Source organism: Podarcis pityusensis, assembly GCF_964106645.2.
Source record: "Podarcis pityusensis genome assembly, chromosome: 12".
Lineage (NCBI taxonomy): Eukaryota > Metazoa > Chordata > Lepidosauria > Squamata > Lacertidae > Podarcis > Podarcis pityusensis.
The window spans coordinates 29,459,583-29,479,381 of NC_138037.1; the positions used below are offsets into that span (position 1 = coordinate 29,459,583).

Consider the following 19,799-nt stretch of genomic DNA (forward strand, 5'->3'; position numbering starts at 1 on the left):
TTTCCGATTAAGCGCAGGAAGCTCCTGCAGCCAATCGGAAGCTGTGCATTGGTTTTCGAACAGTACCAGGAGTCGAACGGACTCCCAGAATGGATTAAGTTCAACAACCAAGGTTCCACTGTAATGTGATTTAATGCTACTTGTAAGCCACCTTGGAAGGAAGAGCACCCTAGCAGGCAGGATGAGAATCTAATCTTTATAATAGCTGAGCTTACTGAGAAGTGGAGCTCAGCTGATGAGAAAACCTGGGATGTGGGTGGAGAGCAGACAGACAGCAGGCATAGGCAAACTCGGCCCTCCAGATTTTTGGGACTACAACTCCCATCATCCCTAGCTAACAGGACCAGTGGTCAGGGGTGATGGGAATTATAGCCCCAAAACATCTGGAGGGCCGAGTTTGCCTATGCTTGGAATAGATCTTTGTACACCCCATACTTTTAAAACACATGCCATCCCCCAAAGAATCAAGGGAACGGAAGTTTCTCTCTCCCAGAACTACAATTCCCTTCACCCTTCACATATTACAGGCAGAGGGGCCTTCTGGATAGTGGCGCTCTCCCTGTGGAACCCCCTCCCTTCAGATGTCAGGGAAATAAACAATGATCTGGCTTTTAGAAGACATCTGAAGGCAGCCCTGTTTAGGGAAGTTTTAAGGACTGATGCCTTATCCTTATCATCTTGATTAAAACGATTTTGCATGCAAACATTAAAACAAGGAAGTCAGCAAATGCAACAGTTAGCCTCATACCGGGAGGAAATGCTTTCATAGCTATATAGGTATTCTGAATATATACACACACTAAAAACAAGCATTGCTGCTGTTCCTTATTATACTTTATCATCATGCAAAAGCTCCCGCTGCTATCTATAGCAACTAAAATTTATAATACCAATATGCATAACTAATATTCCAGCAAATAACATTCCAGAGAGGTTGCTCCCTCTTACCTTGCAGGGTCATGAAATCATCTATCTGGTAGACGTGCTCTGGGTCCGGGTCTGAAGCGATGAGGTCCAGATCTTTCCGGAAACTTTCAAAATTGGGATCGCTCTTCTGAACCACCCCAATGACAAAGATTTCAATGTTGAGAGCGTGGGCGTTCTTCACAACCACCTCCAGCGAATTCTGATCGCGACGATCTGCTTGCCCGTCCGTTATCACAATAGCCACCTTTCTCACCCCTGGCCGGGCAGCCTGGAACACATCAATGGCGTTGCTGAGAGCTGTGGCAGTGAACGTGCCTTCTCCCAGATACTGCATGGCATCAACAGCACTTTTCAAGCTGTCCTTGTTGGGGAACTGCTGCAAAGTGGACACCAGCTCGACTTTGTGGCTGAAGTTGATGATGCCGACGCGAGCTGTAGCTTGGTTGACGGTGACGGCGTCAATCACCGTTTTCACGAACCGTTTGATCCGGTCAAAGTTCTCGGGCCCGACGCTTTCCGAACTGTCAATCACAAAGACGAGCTCCAGAGGGTTTTCTTTGCACTTAACACCGCAGCCTGTTAAAAAGGGGGTGAGATGGGGTTAGAATTAAGTCAGCTATCTGCTATGTAGGGACACAGGTGGCGCTGTGAGTTAAACCACAGGGCCTAGGACTTGCCGCAGAAGGTTGGCAGTTCGAATCCCCGTGACGGGGCGAGTTCCCGTTGCTCGGTCCCTGCTCCTGCCCACCTAGCAGTTTGAAAGCACATTAGAGTGCAAGCAGATAAATAGGTACCGTTCCAGCGGGAAGGTAAACGGCGTTTCCATGCACTGCTCTGGTTTACCAGAAGTGGCTTAGTCATGCTGGCCACATGACCCGGAAGCTGTACGCCGGCTCCCTCGGCCAATAAAGCGAGATGAGCGCCGCAACCCCAGAGTTGGTCATGACTGGACCTAATGGTCAGGGGTCCCTTTACCTTATCTGCTATGTAGATTTTAAATAATTTCCCAAGAGTTGCAGACTGGGGTCCAAAAAATAAATAAATGCTCTGATGTGCACACAAGGTGCTTCCTCTGTCCGTGTGCATGAGAAAGACTTCCCTGCATTCCCTTCTGACAGCAACTTCAGATACATCTTGGAATAAGTGTGTACATGCTGTTGAAAATTAGGAAAGACAGTGGACAACCCCACCTGTTTTCTGTGGATGTGAGTCTTTGGTTCCTAGCACTGGTGAACACTGCACATTCATGCTATTTGGAATAACTGTTCCACTAAGGGTGGCTTCATACATGTGATTTTTCTTCTTCTTTTCATTAGTATAGTGTTCCTCACCTCACACAGAAGTAGAGATGCAGCAAGACAGTAAAGGTAAAAAACAGGTAAAGGACCCCTGGAAGGTAAAGGACCTTCCTGCAGCCAATCAGAAGCTGTGCTTTGGTTTTCGAATGCTTTGGAAGTAGAACAGACTGCTGGAACAGATTCCGTTCGACTTCCAAGGTGCAACTGTTTAACACTGCGGAGACATGGGCCAGCACTTGTGAAACAGCACTCTCAGCTATTTTCCTTCCACTCATGGTTCTTTCAACCCCACCCAATAAATGTACACACTTCTAAGGTCAATTCTGAATTCTTTCAGGGAAAGCAACTAATACGATAAAATGGTTTCATTCCTTCAGGTAGATCTTACCACATATCTCCATTATGAGTTTGATTACGTCTTCTTTCTGAAAGAGAGGAGCCAGTTCAGTTGTGATTTCAGATTTGGAAATCAGTTATGCATCATTGCCTAATTGTTGTTTTTTTTCTAATGGAAAATTGAATGCTTGCTTTGCATAAAGCAAGTGACTGCATGTTTTGAAACATTAAAAAATATTATTGTTACAGTGACATTCAGATGGTTCTCTGAACATGTCTAAAAGAAGGGAAAGAATCATGTCTACTTGCATGGGAGTGGAAATTGCCAAAGTTCGCTCAATTCTCTCATGTCCAGAATGGAAATTAGTCAGCAAATGCAATCTGTGTTTTCACAACATTTTGCAAACAATATTTAATTGAGAATGTGTATTGTTGTTCTCCTCCCCGCCGCCATTTGTATTTTGTTCTTTGCTTTGAAATGAATGGCCTTTGCATTGAAATCAATAGTATGGCATAATGCTACAATATGTAATTGATTGTATAAAATTCTGTCTGCCATGGCAAGACAAACAACATGGTTTCCCCCAAAAGCTGAACTGTAGCAGATTAGAAACAGCGCTGTGTACATGGCTCAGAACAGGTTGGAACACATTTTCTAACAAAATACGTAGTTCAATTATACTTAATCTGTGACAGAAATGTCGTTTTTATTTGACTCAACACAAAATATACAAAAAGCCCTGCTGAATCTGGCTGGTGGCCCATCTGGTCCAGCATATTGTTCTCATATCAGCCAACCAGAAGCTTATAATAAGTCCACAAGCAGGACCTGGAAAAGACTGATTCATTCCTAGCTGTAATCCAACACCATCTGGTGAGCCACTGATTCCCCATCTCTGATCATAAAGAGTGCCAAGCTACAGCTTTTACCAACAGTCACATTTTTATGATAAAACACATCAGGATATACTTACAGTAAGACCAGGTTCGCCTTTGAGTCCTGAAAATCCCTGAAAGGTTGTATAATGATATAAATTATTAAGTGCACTATCCTCTTTCGTGAAAGAATAAATAAAGTAGTTGTGTTTTTTTAAGTGTTACCCTTGGTCCTGCAGGTCCAGGTTCTCCAATCTCTCCTTTGTTACCTCTCTTTCCCTGGTCTCCTTTCTCTCCAGAATCCCCCTAATAATAAGATACAACATGGCTACTGCTTTGCATAGGTAAATAACCGGGGGGGGGGGGATATGTTCATATTGTTTGTTTGTTTGTTTCCTTCTTTATTAAGTTTTTATGTTGAAAACTTTTAATAAAAACTGATTTTTTAAAAAAAAATAGCTAGATGGGCAACTCTCTTACCTTAGACCCGGGTAGTCCAACCCCCACAGAGCCTTTTTGTCCTGGCAAGCCTTGAACACCCCGATCTCCCTAAAAACAACATAGAGATTTGCTTAGAAATAGCCTTTGTAAAAAGACCATAACATTTAGCAGCTGCAGGCAAAGTACTGTTCCCTCAGTTATTTAGGTCGTTTTCTGTTTGAATGCAGAACTGTCTGCAAGGATTGTATTTGGCTATACCCATATGGACATTTATTAAAGATACAGGAAACAAGCATGCAGGAAATCCACTGACAGATGTTTAGCCAGCCGTCTTATCCCTTTGAGCAGAGCAGCTTTCCTGTCACTTCCATATGGAACAGTTATGTTAAATGTGGCCCAAAAGCATCCCCAGGGCTCAGCTGCTCAGCTTAAGCGGCCACCAATATTACTCAGCCACAGGGTTTACTTACATGACCCAGAGACCTAATACACAGATGCTCCTCTTGTGAGACAGCTTCACATGATGGGAAACAGTTTTCCACTCTATGGCTCTAAGCCAGTGGTTCCCAAACCTGAGTGGCCACTGGAGGTGTCAATGACTATCAGGCTTTGAAAAGCTGGCATCGCTGTATCAAGTTTATCAATTTTGTTGACTCAAGCTACATTTGATTTTGAATAAATGTGCAACTAATTGTAACTGCTTTTAATGCTGCTGTGTAATCACGTTTCTTAGTGCATCGTGATTCAACCACTATTGTGAATAATGCTCTTTATAGGGCAAGGGGCACTGGGGATGAGTTTATGGAGCCAAGGGAACAGTGGCCCAAAAAAATATTTAGAACCACTACTCTTAGCCATCCAAACCATAAGACCTGGAGTTTACATACGCAAGAAGTGTCACATTCCTGACATCTCTGTGGCCATATAAGGAATGATGACATTTTTGTAGGTGACAACACACTTGCTTTCTAAATTTTGAATTGCCTCAGAGGAGTCTCTCCTGGATTCTCCACTCATTCAACATTTGGGACTCTCCTCCAGGCCACACACCCTCCCCAGACCACGCCCCTCACAAGCCGTGTTCTGCGCCCTCACTGAGGTTCACATAAATGGGAAAGTGTTTTTAAAATGCGTTGCTCTAAGTCAGATTCTTGTGGGAAGGATCCAGCTCAACATTTGTTTTGTTTTGTTTTTGTTTTATTTTGACAAAGTAATAATCATAAATAAATAAGAATAAAAATATGCACCCCACCACTGAGACCATTCCATTGTAACTACCCAATCTTCCAAAATTTCAACACCTCTTGCTATGGTTTGACCCCTTTCCGTTTTACAAATTCTACAAACACCTTCCATATCGAAATCATTTCTCCTACATATTCCCCATCTTACCTTAATGGCACATGTCAATTTATCATTAATAGCTACACCTCTTTATACCATTCCTCCATTTTATATTCTGCTTGCCCCTTCCACTTCCCTAGCTATCATAATTCATGCAGCTGTCAATAAAACTGTGAGCAAGTCCTTCATAGCCTGCGAACCTTCCACCCCATCGTAAATTGATAATAAGGGCACCTCTGCACTTTCAGTCAACTTTAACCCAGTGATTTCTGTTATCTCCCAGCTCAACATTTTTCCAGATATTTATAGCTTTGGTATAAGTAATTGCCTAGTCTGGATGACAGCAGGTGTGTGTGTGTCTCTCTCTCTGTGTGAAGTCATCAGGTTCTAAAGGCCAAAACTAAAATTCTAGTTTAAAAGATATGTCACTGCTAGAATACCCTGACACAACATGACGGCCTTTTAATTTGTTAGAGCAAACAGTATTTACTCAGTTATTTCACTTCCATGGAAGGGGAAAGTCCAGGGTATCGTACATCCACAGTTCATCAGTTCTTCCAGAATAAATTTCTGTCCTTGATCAGGGTAGAATTTTAAAGGTCTGATCTTTTCACTCCAACAGGGCTGGCACTCAGTTAAGAAACTACTGTCTGTCAACCAAGTGGACATTTAAAATTTAGGTTTTTGGGGTTTCTTTCCCATCTTAAGCAGCAACATAAATAGTTCCATGAAACAACTGTGTAATGAAGACAGGGCAGGGGGAGTCATTTGCAAAAAACCTTATGTCAGCACCTACATTCTTACCTTAATTCCTTGTATACTATCTCCAGGAGGACCCTGTGGCCCTGGCAGACCTTTTTGTCCAATAACACCCTAATTTTAAAAAAGAAAAAAAGGAAATAAAATTGTCTCAGATTAAGGGGGGGGGGGAGTAGTTTAAGACAACTCCAGGAAGAAGTCAGAATTGTATAGTGCCATGTAAAGTTTTGTGCCTGTCTCTGCCTTTTCCAAGTGCTAGAAACTGTGAAAAGAATTACATATATGAGCCTTTGTAACTGCTTGGGGGCACTTAAGTGCATTCCTATACATGTCTACTCAGAAACAGGGATGGACAAATTGATTGATTTCAGTTTCTTGCAGCTTCTCCTTCTTTCCCATCTTAATTTCAGTTCTTTGGCAATTGGCTTTTTTCTTTTTTTAAAAAAGAAATCCTTGTGAAAACCCATCGGCATCTTAGTGCAATTTCTCCTAATCAATGAAATTTCACATGCAGTTTTGACTAATGTATACACTTTTGCAAAGCAATTCCCACTAACGTAATTCATTTGTAAGTCATTTTCCTGAATAGATGTCTCTTTATGCATGCCATCCAGTAATGTATGTATTCTTGCACGCATTGGTTGGTTGGAAAACTGCATTGAAAAATTCAGAGAAGTACAAATTTCAAAGGACAGCTATGTTTCGGTTCACGTATTGGTTCAAAAAGTGTGGATTAAATGGGTTTCTCATTAAAATGCAAACAAATTCAATTCTTCACCCCTACTGCAACTCAGAAATAAGGCCTATTGAGGTCACTCCAGGTAATTCAAAGGCTGGAGTAAGAGGCCGGCCGAATAAGGGCAGCCATGGAAGTGTTTAGGGAGTAAGGAAGCTGATAGCACAATCCCACCTATTTCCCCTTCTCTCTGCCCTTGGTCACGTTCAACAGCCAGCCGAATTAAATGACAAAGCTGTCTTGACTATACCATTTCAGGCTTGGGATACACATTTGAAAAACAAAAAAACTCCCCACACACAGAAAGAAGACAGGCTGAACCCTTCCCCCTGACATGCTGATTCTCTATGTGCAAGCGCTTATCCTTTGCTCCATAAGGTAAGCAAATGTACATCCACAGCAGTCACCTGAAGTCTCGGGCGAAAAAGAGCCTGATGGCTGGAGTGAACCACTCAGTCCCTGTTATTAAGAGCCTAGGATCAGTAGCATTCTTTTGCAACTAACCCCCAAACAAAGGCAACACTGCATTCCTTTGCTGGGTGCACTGCATCTAACAATTCGGCCACAAAATGCAACAATATAGAAAGAAGTGCTTCTTTTCCAAGGCATTCACAAACCCGTTAAGATTAAAATAGGCAAAAAAGAAGCAGCAGCTGCTAAGATATTGAATGTAAGTTAGCTCCAAAGCATTCCAAGAAAGGTGGCTATCATGTTTAACTTAAATATATAAGGGGCAGGAACTTCTAGATCAGGGGAAGAGAACCTGTGGTACCTACAGATGTTGTTGGACTCCAACTCCCATCAGCCCCAAGTAGCACAGACAGTGGTCAGGGAAGATGGGAATTGTAGTCAAACAATATCTGGAGGGCCACACTGCATATTCCCAATCCCTCTGCTAGACTGTGCAGAGATATTTGCTAACCTTGGGCCCAGGTATTCCTATTCCTCTTTGACCAGGAGGCCCCGGGGATCCTCTTGCTCCTGGTTCTCCCTAAAGTAAAGAAAGACAAAAAGGAAGAGGTTCAACACAGGTATCACATCCACAGATTTTTATGAACGAGCCTGTTTTCAAGACAAATCATAGCTGAGGATGTTCCAACTTAAAAGCCGACAAGCTTCCCATAGATATCAATAGCTAAAGGCTACATTACATGTGCTATTAATTTATTTACATGCATTCTCAGGGCAGCCCACAGAATAGAAAATGTACAATATAGTAAAATGTAAAGCACCATTAAAGCAATTCCCAATTAAGGCTTTTTCTTTCTTTATTTTAAAAGAATATTTAAACTCACACCCAAACCAAAGAGCAGAGAATCAAAGCCACAGAGCCAGGGGAGCTACAACAAAATTCAAAAAGGTCTTGGAAAACAAAAGACATTTAACATGTGGTGGCAAAAAGGCATTAAAGTTAGGAAGAGCATTCTGCAGTTGAGACACACAGCCACTGAGATGCCCCTTTCACAAACAGCCGCATGCTGCACCTCATTTGGCTTGGGCACCCAGAGAAAGCATTGGGATAAAGATATCAGGGTTGGAGTAGGTTATCCTTGCCCAAGTCCAAGGATCAGCGGCCTGGGGCAACTCAAAGGCAGACTTTTTTTACTGGTGCCACCGGTGTTGCAAAACACAATGTCTGTATAGACACTGGGCTGGCTTTTGAATATTGCACTTGATCTCTCAACCTGTTTTTAATTGCTATGGGGTTTTTTGTTAATGAGATTGTTTTACAGTCTGTTTAATTATGGTGCCCCCCCCCCCATTTCTTTTAATGCTTGTGTAACCTTGGAGACCAGAGTTCACCGGGTCACCTTGAACCAGTCATCAACACTTAACCTAACCTACCTCTCAAGCAGGGCTGGATTTAGGTTTGATGAGGCCCCAAGCTCCTGAAGGTAATGGGGCCCTTTATATGTCCAGCTGTCCTTTGTCAACAACAAATTGTCACTGTTCTTTGTGTTGAATATATGCTATATGGTAATTTATGGACCTACACAACACAAAACACTATTGCTGTATGTAGGTTTTATTTTGTTTGGTTTTGTTCTTATATTTTGGAAATGTACATCCAGGTTTTTTTCCTTTAAATTTTTTTGGGGCCCCCAAGAGAGTGGGGCCCTAAGCTATAGCTTGTTTAGCTTATACGTAAATCTGTCACTGTTCACAGGGTTGTTGGGAGGATAACGTAGAGAGCGGGAGAGCCATGGATGCTAAATTGAGCTCCCTGGAGCAAAGGTGGGAAATGAATGCAATAAATAAGAAAAATATGGGTGAAGAGGAGGGCTTTTTTCTGGTGGACTCCATTGCCATTATAAGAGAACAAGAGAGGCATTCACGGTGAGTTCCAGCACCTCTTTTTCTAGAAAAACAGCACAGGGGAAGATGTTTGTATAAATAAATAAGAGATGGTCTCCATGTTCTCTCTCCCCTCCTGCCAGAGAGGGAGGCAATTCGGAGCAGGTAAATATTGAGGAGTGTGGAGGGAGGTCTTCACGAAGTTCTCTCTGATTCTCTGAATGATGGGGAAAGCTGCCAGAACTGTTATTTGGAGCAACCTTCTTCTCCCACAGAGTTTCTAACCAGCACAGCACTTAAATGTTTAACAATTCAAACACATCATGGAGAAATGTCTAACAAAGTTGCCAGAGATTTAAATAATAGGACAGCTGTTGACAGATGGCTGAGAGGCAACTTGATCTTGGTGAAATCCCTAAAGGACAAAGGTCTGTTTGACAATTTGCGTACAACTGTGGTTTGTTTAGGGGGAGGAGACGTCTGTGATATTAGAGAGGGGGCAGCCCAACCTTCCAAAACTAGTTAATGGAGAAGCTTTCAGGGCTGGAATGCTGGGACTTCAACGCTTAAATCCGAGAAGCCTGTTTGACTGGTTTGTGGATCAGACTGTGAAAAGATCATGAAGACTAGAGCTGCAGCAGTCCTTAAAAAAACTCAGCAATCTTACTTGGGAATAAGTCCTATTAAACTCAGAGGAATTTACCGTGGATCACACACGTGTAGGCTTGCATGGTTGATCCTGAATGCTAAAGATGGGGCCAAACTACATGTTATAGATCTGTAACTGGAAAACATCTGAAAGCAGCTGTGGCATGTTCCCATTTGGACTGGGGAGGGGGAGCTGAAGTGTGGGGACATGAAGTGTCAAATCCTTTTTTTTTCATGGTGGCATTGCTCCAGCCCCATCCCCCGAGCAGTTATTATTTGCACATCGAGAGGCACATTGATTCCATGTGCTACCAGCAGGTGGTGCCAAAGGACGGGTCAATTTCTGTCTGGGCCTTTTGGTATCTGTGGATGAGTTGAATTTGTATCTCCCCCCCCCCCCCCCAGCTTTTCTGATTTATTCACCGAAAACATTGTGATTTAACTGGATTGCAGGCTACTTGGGAAACCCAGCCAGATGGGTGGGGTATAAATAATAAAATTGTTGTTGTTGTTGTTTAATTATTATTATTATTATTATGCCCCTCTGAACTCACTCACTTAATTTCAGGTAAACCTGAATAGGACCAGGCTGCTTTAACTTTAATTCACAGGACTACTGCAAGCAAATGTTTCTCCTCTTAACCATTTCAAAGACAGGCTGTTCAAAACATTTACTGTAAATACTTAGATACAGTTTAGACATGTTGCTAAACCAGCACTCCCTTCTGGATCAGGCCAAAGACCTATCTAGTCCAGCATTATGTTCTCATGCTGGCCAAGCAGATGGGAAACCTGTAAGCAGGACCTGAGTGCCAGCTGGGGCTTCTGGGAGTTTGGAGCTAAACCACGGTTTAGAGCGGAGATGGGGACTCTATGGTCCTCCAAATGTTGTTTGGCTCCAACACCCAGAAGCCAACATGACCAAGGGTCAGGGATGACGGGATTTGTAGTTTGACAACATCTGCATGGTCAAAGGTGGGGATTCCATAACCTTCCAGCGTTGGAAGGGACTCTAAGGGTAATCTAGTCCAATCCCCTGTAATGCAAGAATCCTGTCCACAGCCGGCCCTGGGTGGGCTCAAACCACCAACCTTTAGGTTAAGAGCCAGGAGCACTGACCCATTGCGCCCCAGGAGGACTATTGCTTAACTGCAGCTCCCATCATTCCTGACCATTGACCATGATGGATGAGGATAATGGGAGCTGGAGACCTATATCATCTGAAGAACCACAGACTTAGAGCTACATGAATGGGCCTATTCTCCTCCCAAGCTCACACACCCCTCTTTTCTCCCCTGTGTGTCCAAGGGCAGCGTGGACGAGGAATCAGAAGCTTTTCTTTCAGTTTTTTAATTAACAATGCCTTCTGGAGTCATCTGAACCAGTAGCTGTGGTTTAGCACTATGGTTAGTTTCAGCAAGAAAGTTTCATAGCCCGTGATTTGAAGTTGACTTGTTTTGCAGCTAATCATAGTTATTATGTGATACGTAGTCTAAATTGGTGTGAAATCAAACATTAAACATTGCATATATATTATATAGACAGGGGTGTATGTGTTATTTTTCTGCTCCTCTCGATTAACTCTGTGACCTCTGGTGCATTTATTTTTAAATTGTTCCACTACTGTGAAACACAAGGGTAAGGTTCTCCAAGCGACTGCACATGAATCGTAAATTTATGGAATCATATGGGTTGGAAACAACTCTATATAAGGGAAGTATTATGTATATCTTTTGAAATGGATCCAAAGATATACAAAGAGTTACCATGCTGGGCTTTTCGCTTTGTTTTTGTTTTTTTGAAGCGCAGGAATTTTTCTGCATACTTATTTTTTCTTAATTAAAAAGGGCGAGGGAGGAAGAAAATGCAGTCAGCTGAAATTGAGCTAACGGGCAGTGACCGTGTGTGAGATCAATTAAGACGCCTGGGGCGAGGAACAGACACTCAGCTCTTTACTGGAGTTGAGCCTATGTTTGATAGGCCAGGATCGTAACATGATACGCTTCCTGCAGCTGGCTCTACCTTGCCCCCAGAGACCACTGTTGGTGGGTTACCCTCCCCCCAAAAAAGCTTTGGCTCTGGTTCTTCAGTAAAAATGCTAGGGTAGGCTATTCCCACTGTTGTGGTATCAAGGCTGTGGCTTTACAATTTGCATGCCTTTTATATATATACTCAGTTGTTGTGATTACAGCCTGCTCCTTTGCCCTTCATGTCTATCCTATACACAACAAGAAAGTCATGCCTATAGTGTTCCTGCATCCCACAGGCGGTTTTGAGTGAATCGGGCCTCTGTTTCACCAAATTCCTCCTTTCTGCTGCCTGCATATGTGAGCCATCTCTCAAGCCAAAGAACAGAGCTCCAATTGAGATTGAGGGAACATTCTTACGGAGTGATACTTAGTGGAATTCCAACTTGTATGTAAATGTGTTTATAGGGGGCTCTTCGGTTAAACAAAGCTGTTCGTTTTTTTTATTAAAAAATAGAGGAAATTAGAGCAGTACAGAAGAAGGATCGGAGCGGGAAACCAAGTCCTACTGGTCGCTCTGTGTGTGTGTGTTTTCGATACCTCAATAATACGGAAAATAAATGACAATGAAAGTGGCTACCAAACCTCTGTGAGAAGGAAAACAATAGCCGGAACAGTTTCTATACTACATTTCCAAATATTATCTCAGTAACCAGTAATGAAGCTGGATCTGGGACGATTCGGGACAGATAAAAGAATGCGCTTCCTCATGGAACTCCTTCCCACAGGAGACAGTAATGGCCACCAACTTGCGAGGACTTTAAAAGAACATTAGGCAGAGTCATGGAGGAGGACAAGGCCACTAATGGCTTCTAACCGCAATAGCTGTGTTCCACCTCCACTGGCAGAGGCAATATGGCTGTCAGGGACTGGACAGAGTAGGAATGGTGGAGACCGTCTCCGCAGCCAGGGCCTTCCAGAGAAGAGGAAGACAGTATAGATTTACAACAGGGGTTTGTGGGAGGTCACAGCTCAGAGGCAGATGAGGGGAAAAGTTGGGAAGTAATGGGAGAGGGGGAAGCAAAGCAGGAGCAGCTGGCTGACACGTTATCACTAGAAAGCATCCCAGACCACCACCACCCCCGTTCTCCCAGAACCAGGCAAGCACTGAAAGTAGGAGAGCAAAGGGCTCGGAGGCAAATGGCCCTAAGCAGCCACCATAAGCTGGGTGGTACTGTTGACAATTGAGGAGAGAAGTCGCGTGGAGATTACTCAGAGCAATGCCGTTACTCCAAGAGACAGCTTTTCTAAGCCTCTCTCTGTGAATATTGAATATAAGACATTGGTAAGAACTCTCCTTGTTTATCTGTTCCTGGCAACCTACTGTTGGGGGGGGGGCGCGTCGGAGTCCCTGACGCCTGACAATGGCTCTGAATACAAATTGCAAGAAATCATAGTTGGGGAGAATGCTCAGGATCTGCTTGTAGGCCTCGTGCATCCATGGCTATACCTGTGTCAGCCCCTGGACAGGGGTAAAAGGCATTATTTGCATAACTGCATTAAAGCCAATATGTGAGATTATTTTCCACCACACAAACTGTTCCTTCTTACAGTTTGTGCAGGGATCCATAATAGCTGCGGCTTCAAGGATTTGTCTGAAAGAATGAGGCCACTGAAGCACAGGTTGTGTCTCTTATTTAATAAACGTGGATTATTTTCAGCTTCTTGGGTACAAATATTCAGGGGTCTCGATAAGGAACTGGCCCATGGAGTCAAGAAGTCCCCCCCACCATGGTCTAGAGAAGTGGCAGCCAAATTTGGCCCTCCAGCTGTTTTGGGACTACAATTTCCATAATCCCTGACCACTAGGCCTGTTAGCTAGGGATGGTGGGAGTTGTAGTCCCAAAACAGCTGGAGGGCCAAGTTTGGCCATCACTGGTCTAGAGGGTTACCACAGGGAAGTGGAGTGAGGAGGAGCAGGAAGGAGGAACGGTGAGCAGAACAAACAGAGAGGTAGAGTCCCTAGCACACTGCATTCCTCAGAAGAAAAAAGCAGCAGAACTTTTGCTGCATCTAATTTTTAATAGCTCTAATTCTGCAAATGGAATGATTTTATAAGAATGCTCATATGACAACCATGGAATGTAGGAAGCGCTCACTCGCGCTCTCTTTCTCTCTCTTCTATTTACTAGGATAATACCAAACTGGTTTGCCATTGCCAGAATATGCTCCAGAGTACTATAAGTGATTTATCTGTTTGTTTTGACAAATTCCTGTGCTGTTTTGTTCACATGGGGACAGAAGTGTTTAGCAGCCTTGAGGGCAGCCACCAAAGAGCTCAAGACATACTGAAATGTGCATTTTATTCAATGGCTCTGCTGTGACAGGTTTTGATTTCCCTATGTAAATTGGGCAGCAGAAGGCAACAGCAGATTTTTACATTGTTAAAGCAGAGGACTGATTGAAAGCGGGCAGATTTAGACAAGCACACATAAATATTTCACACAGAGTTTCTATAGACTCTTCAAACTTTAAAGTAGCATTCAAAAAGCCATTTATTTGGGGCCACCTTTCCTTAATTTCAGCTTTTCTTTAAACACCCACAGGTAAGAGGACAGCATTTTTGTTTTTCTGTTTTCTGTTTTCTATTTTAAAAAGAAAACATGGCCTATGCTTTGAAAACACTTGCTGTACTGCTGCTAGTCTTAAATTGCTGATTTCTGAGAGTTGGTATAGATTTTTATTTATTTATTTTTGAAATGCAAGCTAGTCACACTGGGTGGGTCATTACCCCAAATGGCAGCTTGACATAAGCAAATAAACAAAGGTCGTACCAGAGGTCTAACTTCTGTTAACACTTAAAGGGCTACATCAAGATGGATTCTGTCAACTTTATAAAACTTATGTTATCGATCAAGAAGAAACTGTGATTTATGTTCATTTCCGAGGAAATAGAATACAAAAAGAACCTGCTGGATCAGCCAATGGCCTATCTAGTCCAGCGTCCTGCTCTCACAGAGGCCAACCAGATGCCTGTGGGAAACCTACAAGCATCCAAGCACAAGAACATTATCCTCAATATGGAGGGAAACAGTGCATAGAATTTGTTTGAAGAAGAAGAGTTTGGATTTGATATCCCGCTTTATCACTACCCGAAGTAGTCTCAAAGCGGCTAGCATTCTCCTTTCCCTTCCTCCCCCACAACAAACACTCTGTGAGGTGAGTGGGGCTGAGAGACTTCAGAGAAGTGTGACTGGCCCAAGGTCACCCAGCAGCTGCATGTGGAAGAGCGGAGACGCAAACCCGGTTCACCAGATTACGAGACTACTGCTCTTAACCACTACACCACACTGGCTCTCTTTTAATGCTTTTAATGAGAGTTATCTATTAAAATTATAGGTGTTACTTTAGCATGAGTACCTTTTGGCCAGGGTCCCCTGCTCCTTTAAGACCTCTTGGTCCCTGAAGGCCAGGCATTCCCTGAGGTCCCTAGAACGACGTCAGAAAAATACAGGCTGGTTAGTCTCACAGAACCGAAGGATGTACAAATAACGGGATTTTGGCCTCCATCTAGAAGCTTTTATTTCTTCATTTAAAAAACAACGTGCATTTATTTATTTATTTTAATCTGTTGTTAAAATTGTATCCTACCTTTCCATCAGGGTGGCAAAACCATATTAAAACAAATGCATTTAGTAAAACAAAACAGCAATAACAGAAATTGAACAGCATAAAAACAAGGCAAGTAAAACACCGATAAGATCTAATCAAAACATAAAACCAATTTCAATACATAAGATAAGAGAGGAAGGAGATACCTAAAGTTGGGGGCAGAATATCCCCAGTGGTGGGCTAAGTGGCAGAAACATAAATAAACCAGCCTAATATTGTGTCAAGGGCAGAGAAGAGCGCTAACCTTGAAGGGGGGAGAGACTGGAAAAGTAACAATGTCCTCACAAAAACAGACTGGTTAGCAAAAACGATTGAATATTTACATATTGCAAAGTTAACAGGGAGACTAAGAGGAAACACTATACAAAAAATTAACAAGGAATGGATGATATTTAAAGAATATCTCAAAAACTATACGGATAAGGTGGATCTCCTGACAGACATAGAATGAATCTAAAAAGCAGAGAAAACACATAATAAAATTCGTTTAGAAAAATAGAACAAACAAAAATGAAATGCGTATGGATTAATAAATTGCAAAATAGCACAATGAGAACAGTCGGAAATCAAACACTGATGGTGTATTCAATTATGTTGAGTAGGTATGTAGGTAATGTATGTTTTCCAGGTATGCATGTTTTGTATGGTATGGTTTGGTATGTGTGGTATGTATTGTATGTATTGTATTGTATCACATTGTTTATGTATAATAAAGGAAAAATTATTTTAACCATTTACCTTTTACCTCTTACCTATCACAAATTAGTGGTGAAATTACACTTACTGGTGCACCCGGAAAACCATCCCCCTTTGCTCCAGGAAGTCCAGGTGGCCCCGGTAAGCCTGGAGAACCCTGAAGACAAATAATCAACGTCAATATAAATTATCTAAACATCATATTATTAACTCTTAATGTTGCCAGACTTCAATGTCGGCATGCGAAAAGGCAAAACTGGCAGCCTGCCATGTCACAGCATGCATAGATTATGCCCGGGACAGAGAAGCTTCACCTTCCTGTTGTACTTCTGATTGAAAAGGACGCAGGGAGGAAGGTGGGAGCTGTTGCTCATCGGGCAGAATACTACCAGGCAAAGTGTTCATGGTCTGGACATTGACAGCTAATTTGCAAGTTTGAGAACTGGCAATACTTGAGAACTGGCTTGCACCACAAGCCACAATGAACCACATGCCGCGCTTGGGGAAATTCAGAAGTGGTATACGATATAGTGCAAGGCAAGCTCTTCTTCTAAGAAGATGGGAGGAGCAGAAGTCATGCTGGACATTGTCTGAGTCCTTAGGGTGTGCCTAAAGGATTCCTCTGGTTTGTTGCCAGTGTTTTAAAATATCAAGTAGTTTCCCCATTAATTATTTCAATAACGAAGGAAATCGGGGGCAAGGGGTCTTGTCTCTATTTTGACTTCCAAATTCCTGCACTGGGAAGAGTTGCCAAACAGATGTTCTCACTTTGTGAACAACCAAAATAGGATAACAATACCCTTCTCTTATGAACTGAGGATTTTGTCCCACATATTCCTCTTGATTTTAGAAGGCATAAGTATTGCTGCATCTTCATTACACAATATCCTAAATCTGACATCCACGCCATCGAAAGGCTTACATCAATTGATGGACTGTGGCATTTCAGACTGAGGGTGTTTGAATGCTCCCCTAAGTATGTTTTATATATATATGTATATATATATATATATATAATCTGTGTACATATAAAACTAGCATGTCAGGATTATTGCCATCATAATTTATCTGTTTCTATCTTTCATTCCCTGGGGTGAATATATCAACCGATATTTACTAGAAATAGATAATATAAACCACATCTGAACTATGGACACTTTTTTCCTGACCCAAAACATAATGTACTTAGATAAAAACAAGTCCCCATCTTTGGGCAGGTTGGGATGACCAGGGCCCATGGAATAGCAGCTTACAATTTTCCTTCCTGGTGCCTGTAACTATAAGAAATCTGCAATCTCTAGCTGCCTAATATGCGGTTAACCAAAGTGTTTCCACTCCTCTACCTCCTGGGATTTCTGAAGGCCAGACTAGACATGCCACTAAATGTGTCTTTGGATTTAAAATGCAAGTGTTTACAATGTTTTGTTTTTTTAAAAAAATAACTTTACAGTTGTACCTTGGAAGCCAAACACCTTGGCACTCATATGTTTTGGCTCCTGAACACTGCAAACCTGGAAGTGAGTGTTCTGGTTTGTGAATGTTCTTTGGAAGCCGAATGTCCGATGTGGCTTCTGATTGGCTGCAGGAGCTTCCTGCAGCCAATCGGAAGCCACGCCTTGGTTTCTGAACGTTTTGGAAGTCGAACGGACTCCGGAACAGATTCTGTTCGACTTCCGATGTACGACTGTATTGAGTAATCAAAATAATTTACAATGAATTGCAACAAAGACTCAGATGGCAGCTTGCTATTATAAATCCATTGCACCTGGTTGGATACGACTTCAGATTACTGCTGACATCATAACATTTGATTACTGAATAAAGAGGGCCACTTAAGCTTGATATCACTATTATTTTATTACTTACCCTTAACCCTAAGGTCCCAGGACGGGTTACAACAATTTAAAACACAAAATTAAAAACGATTCAAAAATGTACAAGTACAAAAAATGGTATTGCAACAAATAAGGTGGGTCCTGAAAACACACATTCCAGGTGTCAAAAGCCAGGATAAAGAGATGCATCTTTTTGCCAAAAACTGTATAATGAAGTGGCCGGATGCACCTCTGTAGGGAGGGAGCTCCATAACTTAGAGGCTGCTACAAAGAATGCCTTCTTCTGGGTCACCACCACCCCAAATTCCTGAGGGTGACGGAACTACCAAAAAGGCCCCCTCTGCCAATCTTAACACTTGAGAAGGTCTGTAGGCAGAGGAGGGGGTGACATTTGGGGCCTGAGTCATTTAGGGCTTTAAACACCAATGTGAGCACCTTGAATTGGGCCCCAAACAAGCTGGCAGCCAATGTTTCAAAACAGAGGTGATATGTGATCTAAATGGAACCCCAGCCAGTAATTTGAGGCTTAGGGCTTCAGCGTGTCTTTAACCAGCCCTGATCCTGCCCAAGAAGCCTAAAAACACCCAGTTTAGTATTTCTTTCTACTTCTTTGTATGTGGTCATATCGAATCATATTGCCAATATTTTATTTTATTAAAACTGCACACCTGAGGTCCCATGATTGAATTTCCAGGGTTTCCATCGCTCCCGGGAGGTCCTGCATATCCTTGCTCCCCCTAAACATACACACAAAAGAACACATCTTTATTAAAGGATTGCACAATTTTGGAGGAAAGTACCAGGGTCGGGTGCTCCACTTTGCTTTTTGGCATCATTTACCTTGGGGCCAGGAAGCCCACGAATGGAAGGTCCAGGGCTACCAACTGAACCTTTGATACCAGATTCACCCTGCAGAAGAAATATATAATCAATGCATGTCTATATTATCAGCAACATATTCACACAATGACAAGGAGTCCTAAAGTACTGGCTTTCAAGAGGATCCTAAAACATTTTGCCTAGCTGCAAAATGATGATTGGATATCCATAATTGGTTCCTGAATTCATTAGAAAGGACTTCAAGGATCATCTCAGTTTTCTGAACTAAGGTTTTGGACCCACAACAATTGCTCTTCATCTCGATCATAGCGTTTTTCAGGATAGCTACAATCTAGCAACTATTCTATCATTTTGTTTCCTTTCTGCTGATTTTAATTTCAGCGGGATGCGTCTTCAGTGACGTAGCCTGTGCTCTCCCTCTGGTGCTTGTGATTGTGGAGAAGTCAGGTTCCTTGTCTTCATTTGGAAATCAGCTAAGACCAAGGACCTCTCTGCCCACGCTGTTTGTCCCTCCTTCATACCAATCAGCTGCCAGGTCCAGGAATGGGGAGTCTCAGGCCTGAGCATTCAATGCAGGCCCTCAGGTCTCTCTGTCTAATCCTCAGGACTCTGCCCAAGGCCACCCCCCTTCTCCCAAGGCCACCCCCTTCACTGGCTCTGACTTGCATCCTCCCTGAGTAGTTCTGCCTGGTTATAATGTGTACATGACCTGTGGCCCTAGGAAGTTCTCCTAGAAGGGGATGCAGCCCTTGAGCTGAAAAGTCTTTCCCACCTGTGGCTGAGATAGTTGAGCACTAGCTTCTGCAACATGGACTATGGAAGTCAGGTGTGTTATATGAATTCCATTTGATGCCCTGCACATAGACAGGCTCTTAGCAGACAGAACCCACACACAGAGAAGAAACACAGAAATGAAAGTAACACACCTTTGGTCCCGGATCACCTGGCAAACCTCTTTGACCATCATTTCCTTTTGCTCCTCTTTGTCCCTCCTCACCCTAATTAATAAAATAAAATAAAATAAACTGTGGCACAAAGTTATTTCCATCCAACATATATTTATGGGGTTTTTTTTAGAATATCTAAAATGAAAATTGATAATTGATGGGCCCTGAAGTGGTTAACTATC

At 42.6% G+C, this 19,799-nt stretch overlaps 1 protein-coding gene across 4 annotated transcripts in view; it reads right to left on the reverse strand.

Moving 5' to 3' along the window:
* Positions 1-19,799, reverse strand: part of COL28A1 (collagen type XXVIII alpha 1 chain) — a 67,047-nt gene that overhangs the window by 4,569 nt on the left and 42,679 nt on the right. For all 4 annotated transcript variants that reach the window (XM_080974589.1, XM_080974588.1, XM_080974587.1 and 1 more), the window contains 12 exons: positions 19,597-19,668; positions 18,671-18,739; positions 18,499-18,567; positions 16,084-16,152; positions 15,048-15,116; positions 7,640-7,708; positions 6,027-6,095; positions 3,918-3,986; positions 3,663-3,743; positions 3,536-3,571; positions 2,614-2,650; positions 949-1,503 (listed from right to left, as the gene is read on the reverse strand). In XM_080974589.1, coding sequence (XP_080830715.1) covers positions 949-1,503; positions 2,614-2,650; positions 3,536-3,571; positions 3,663-3,743; positions 3,918-3,986; positions 6,027-6,095; positions 7,640-7,708; positions 15,048-15,116; positions 16,084-16,152; positions 18,499-18,567; positions 18,671-18,739; positions 19,597-19,668 — 1,264 coding nt within the window. The remainder of the gene's footprint in view (positions 1-948; positions 1,504-2,613; positions 2,651-3,535; positions 3,572-3,662; positions 3,744-3,917; positions 3,987-6,026; positions 6,096-7,639; positions 7,709-15,047; positions 15,117-16,083; positions 16,153-18,498; positions 18,568-18,670; positions 18,740-19,596; positions 19,669-19,799) is intronic.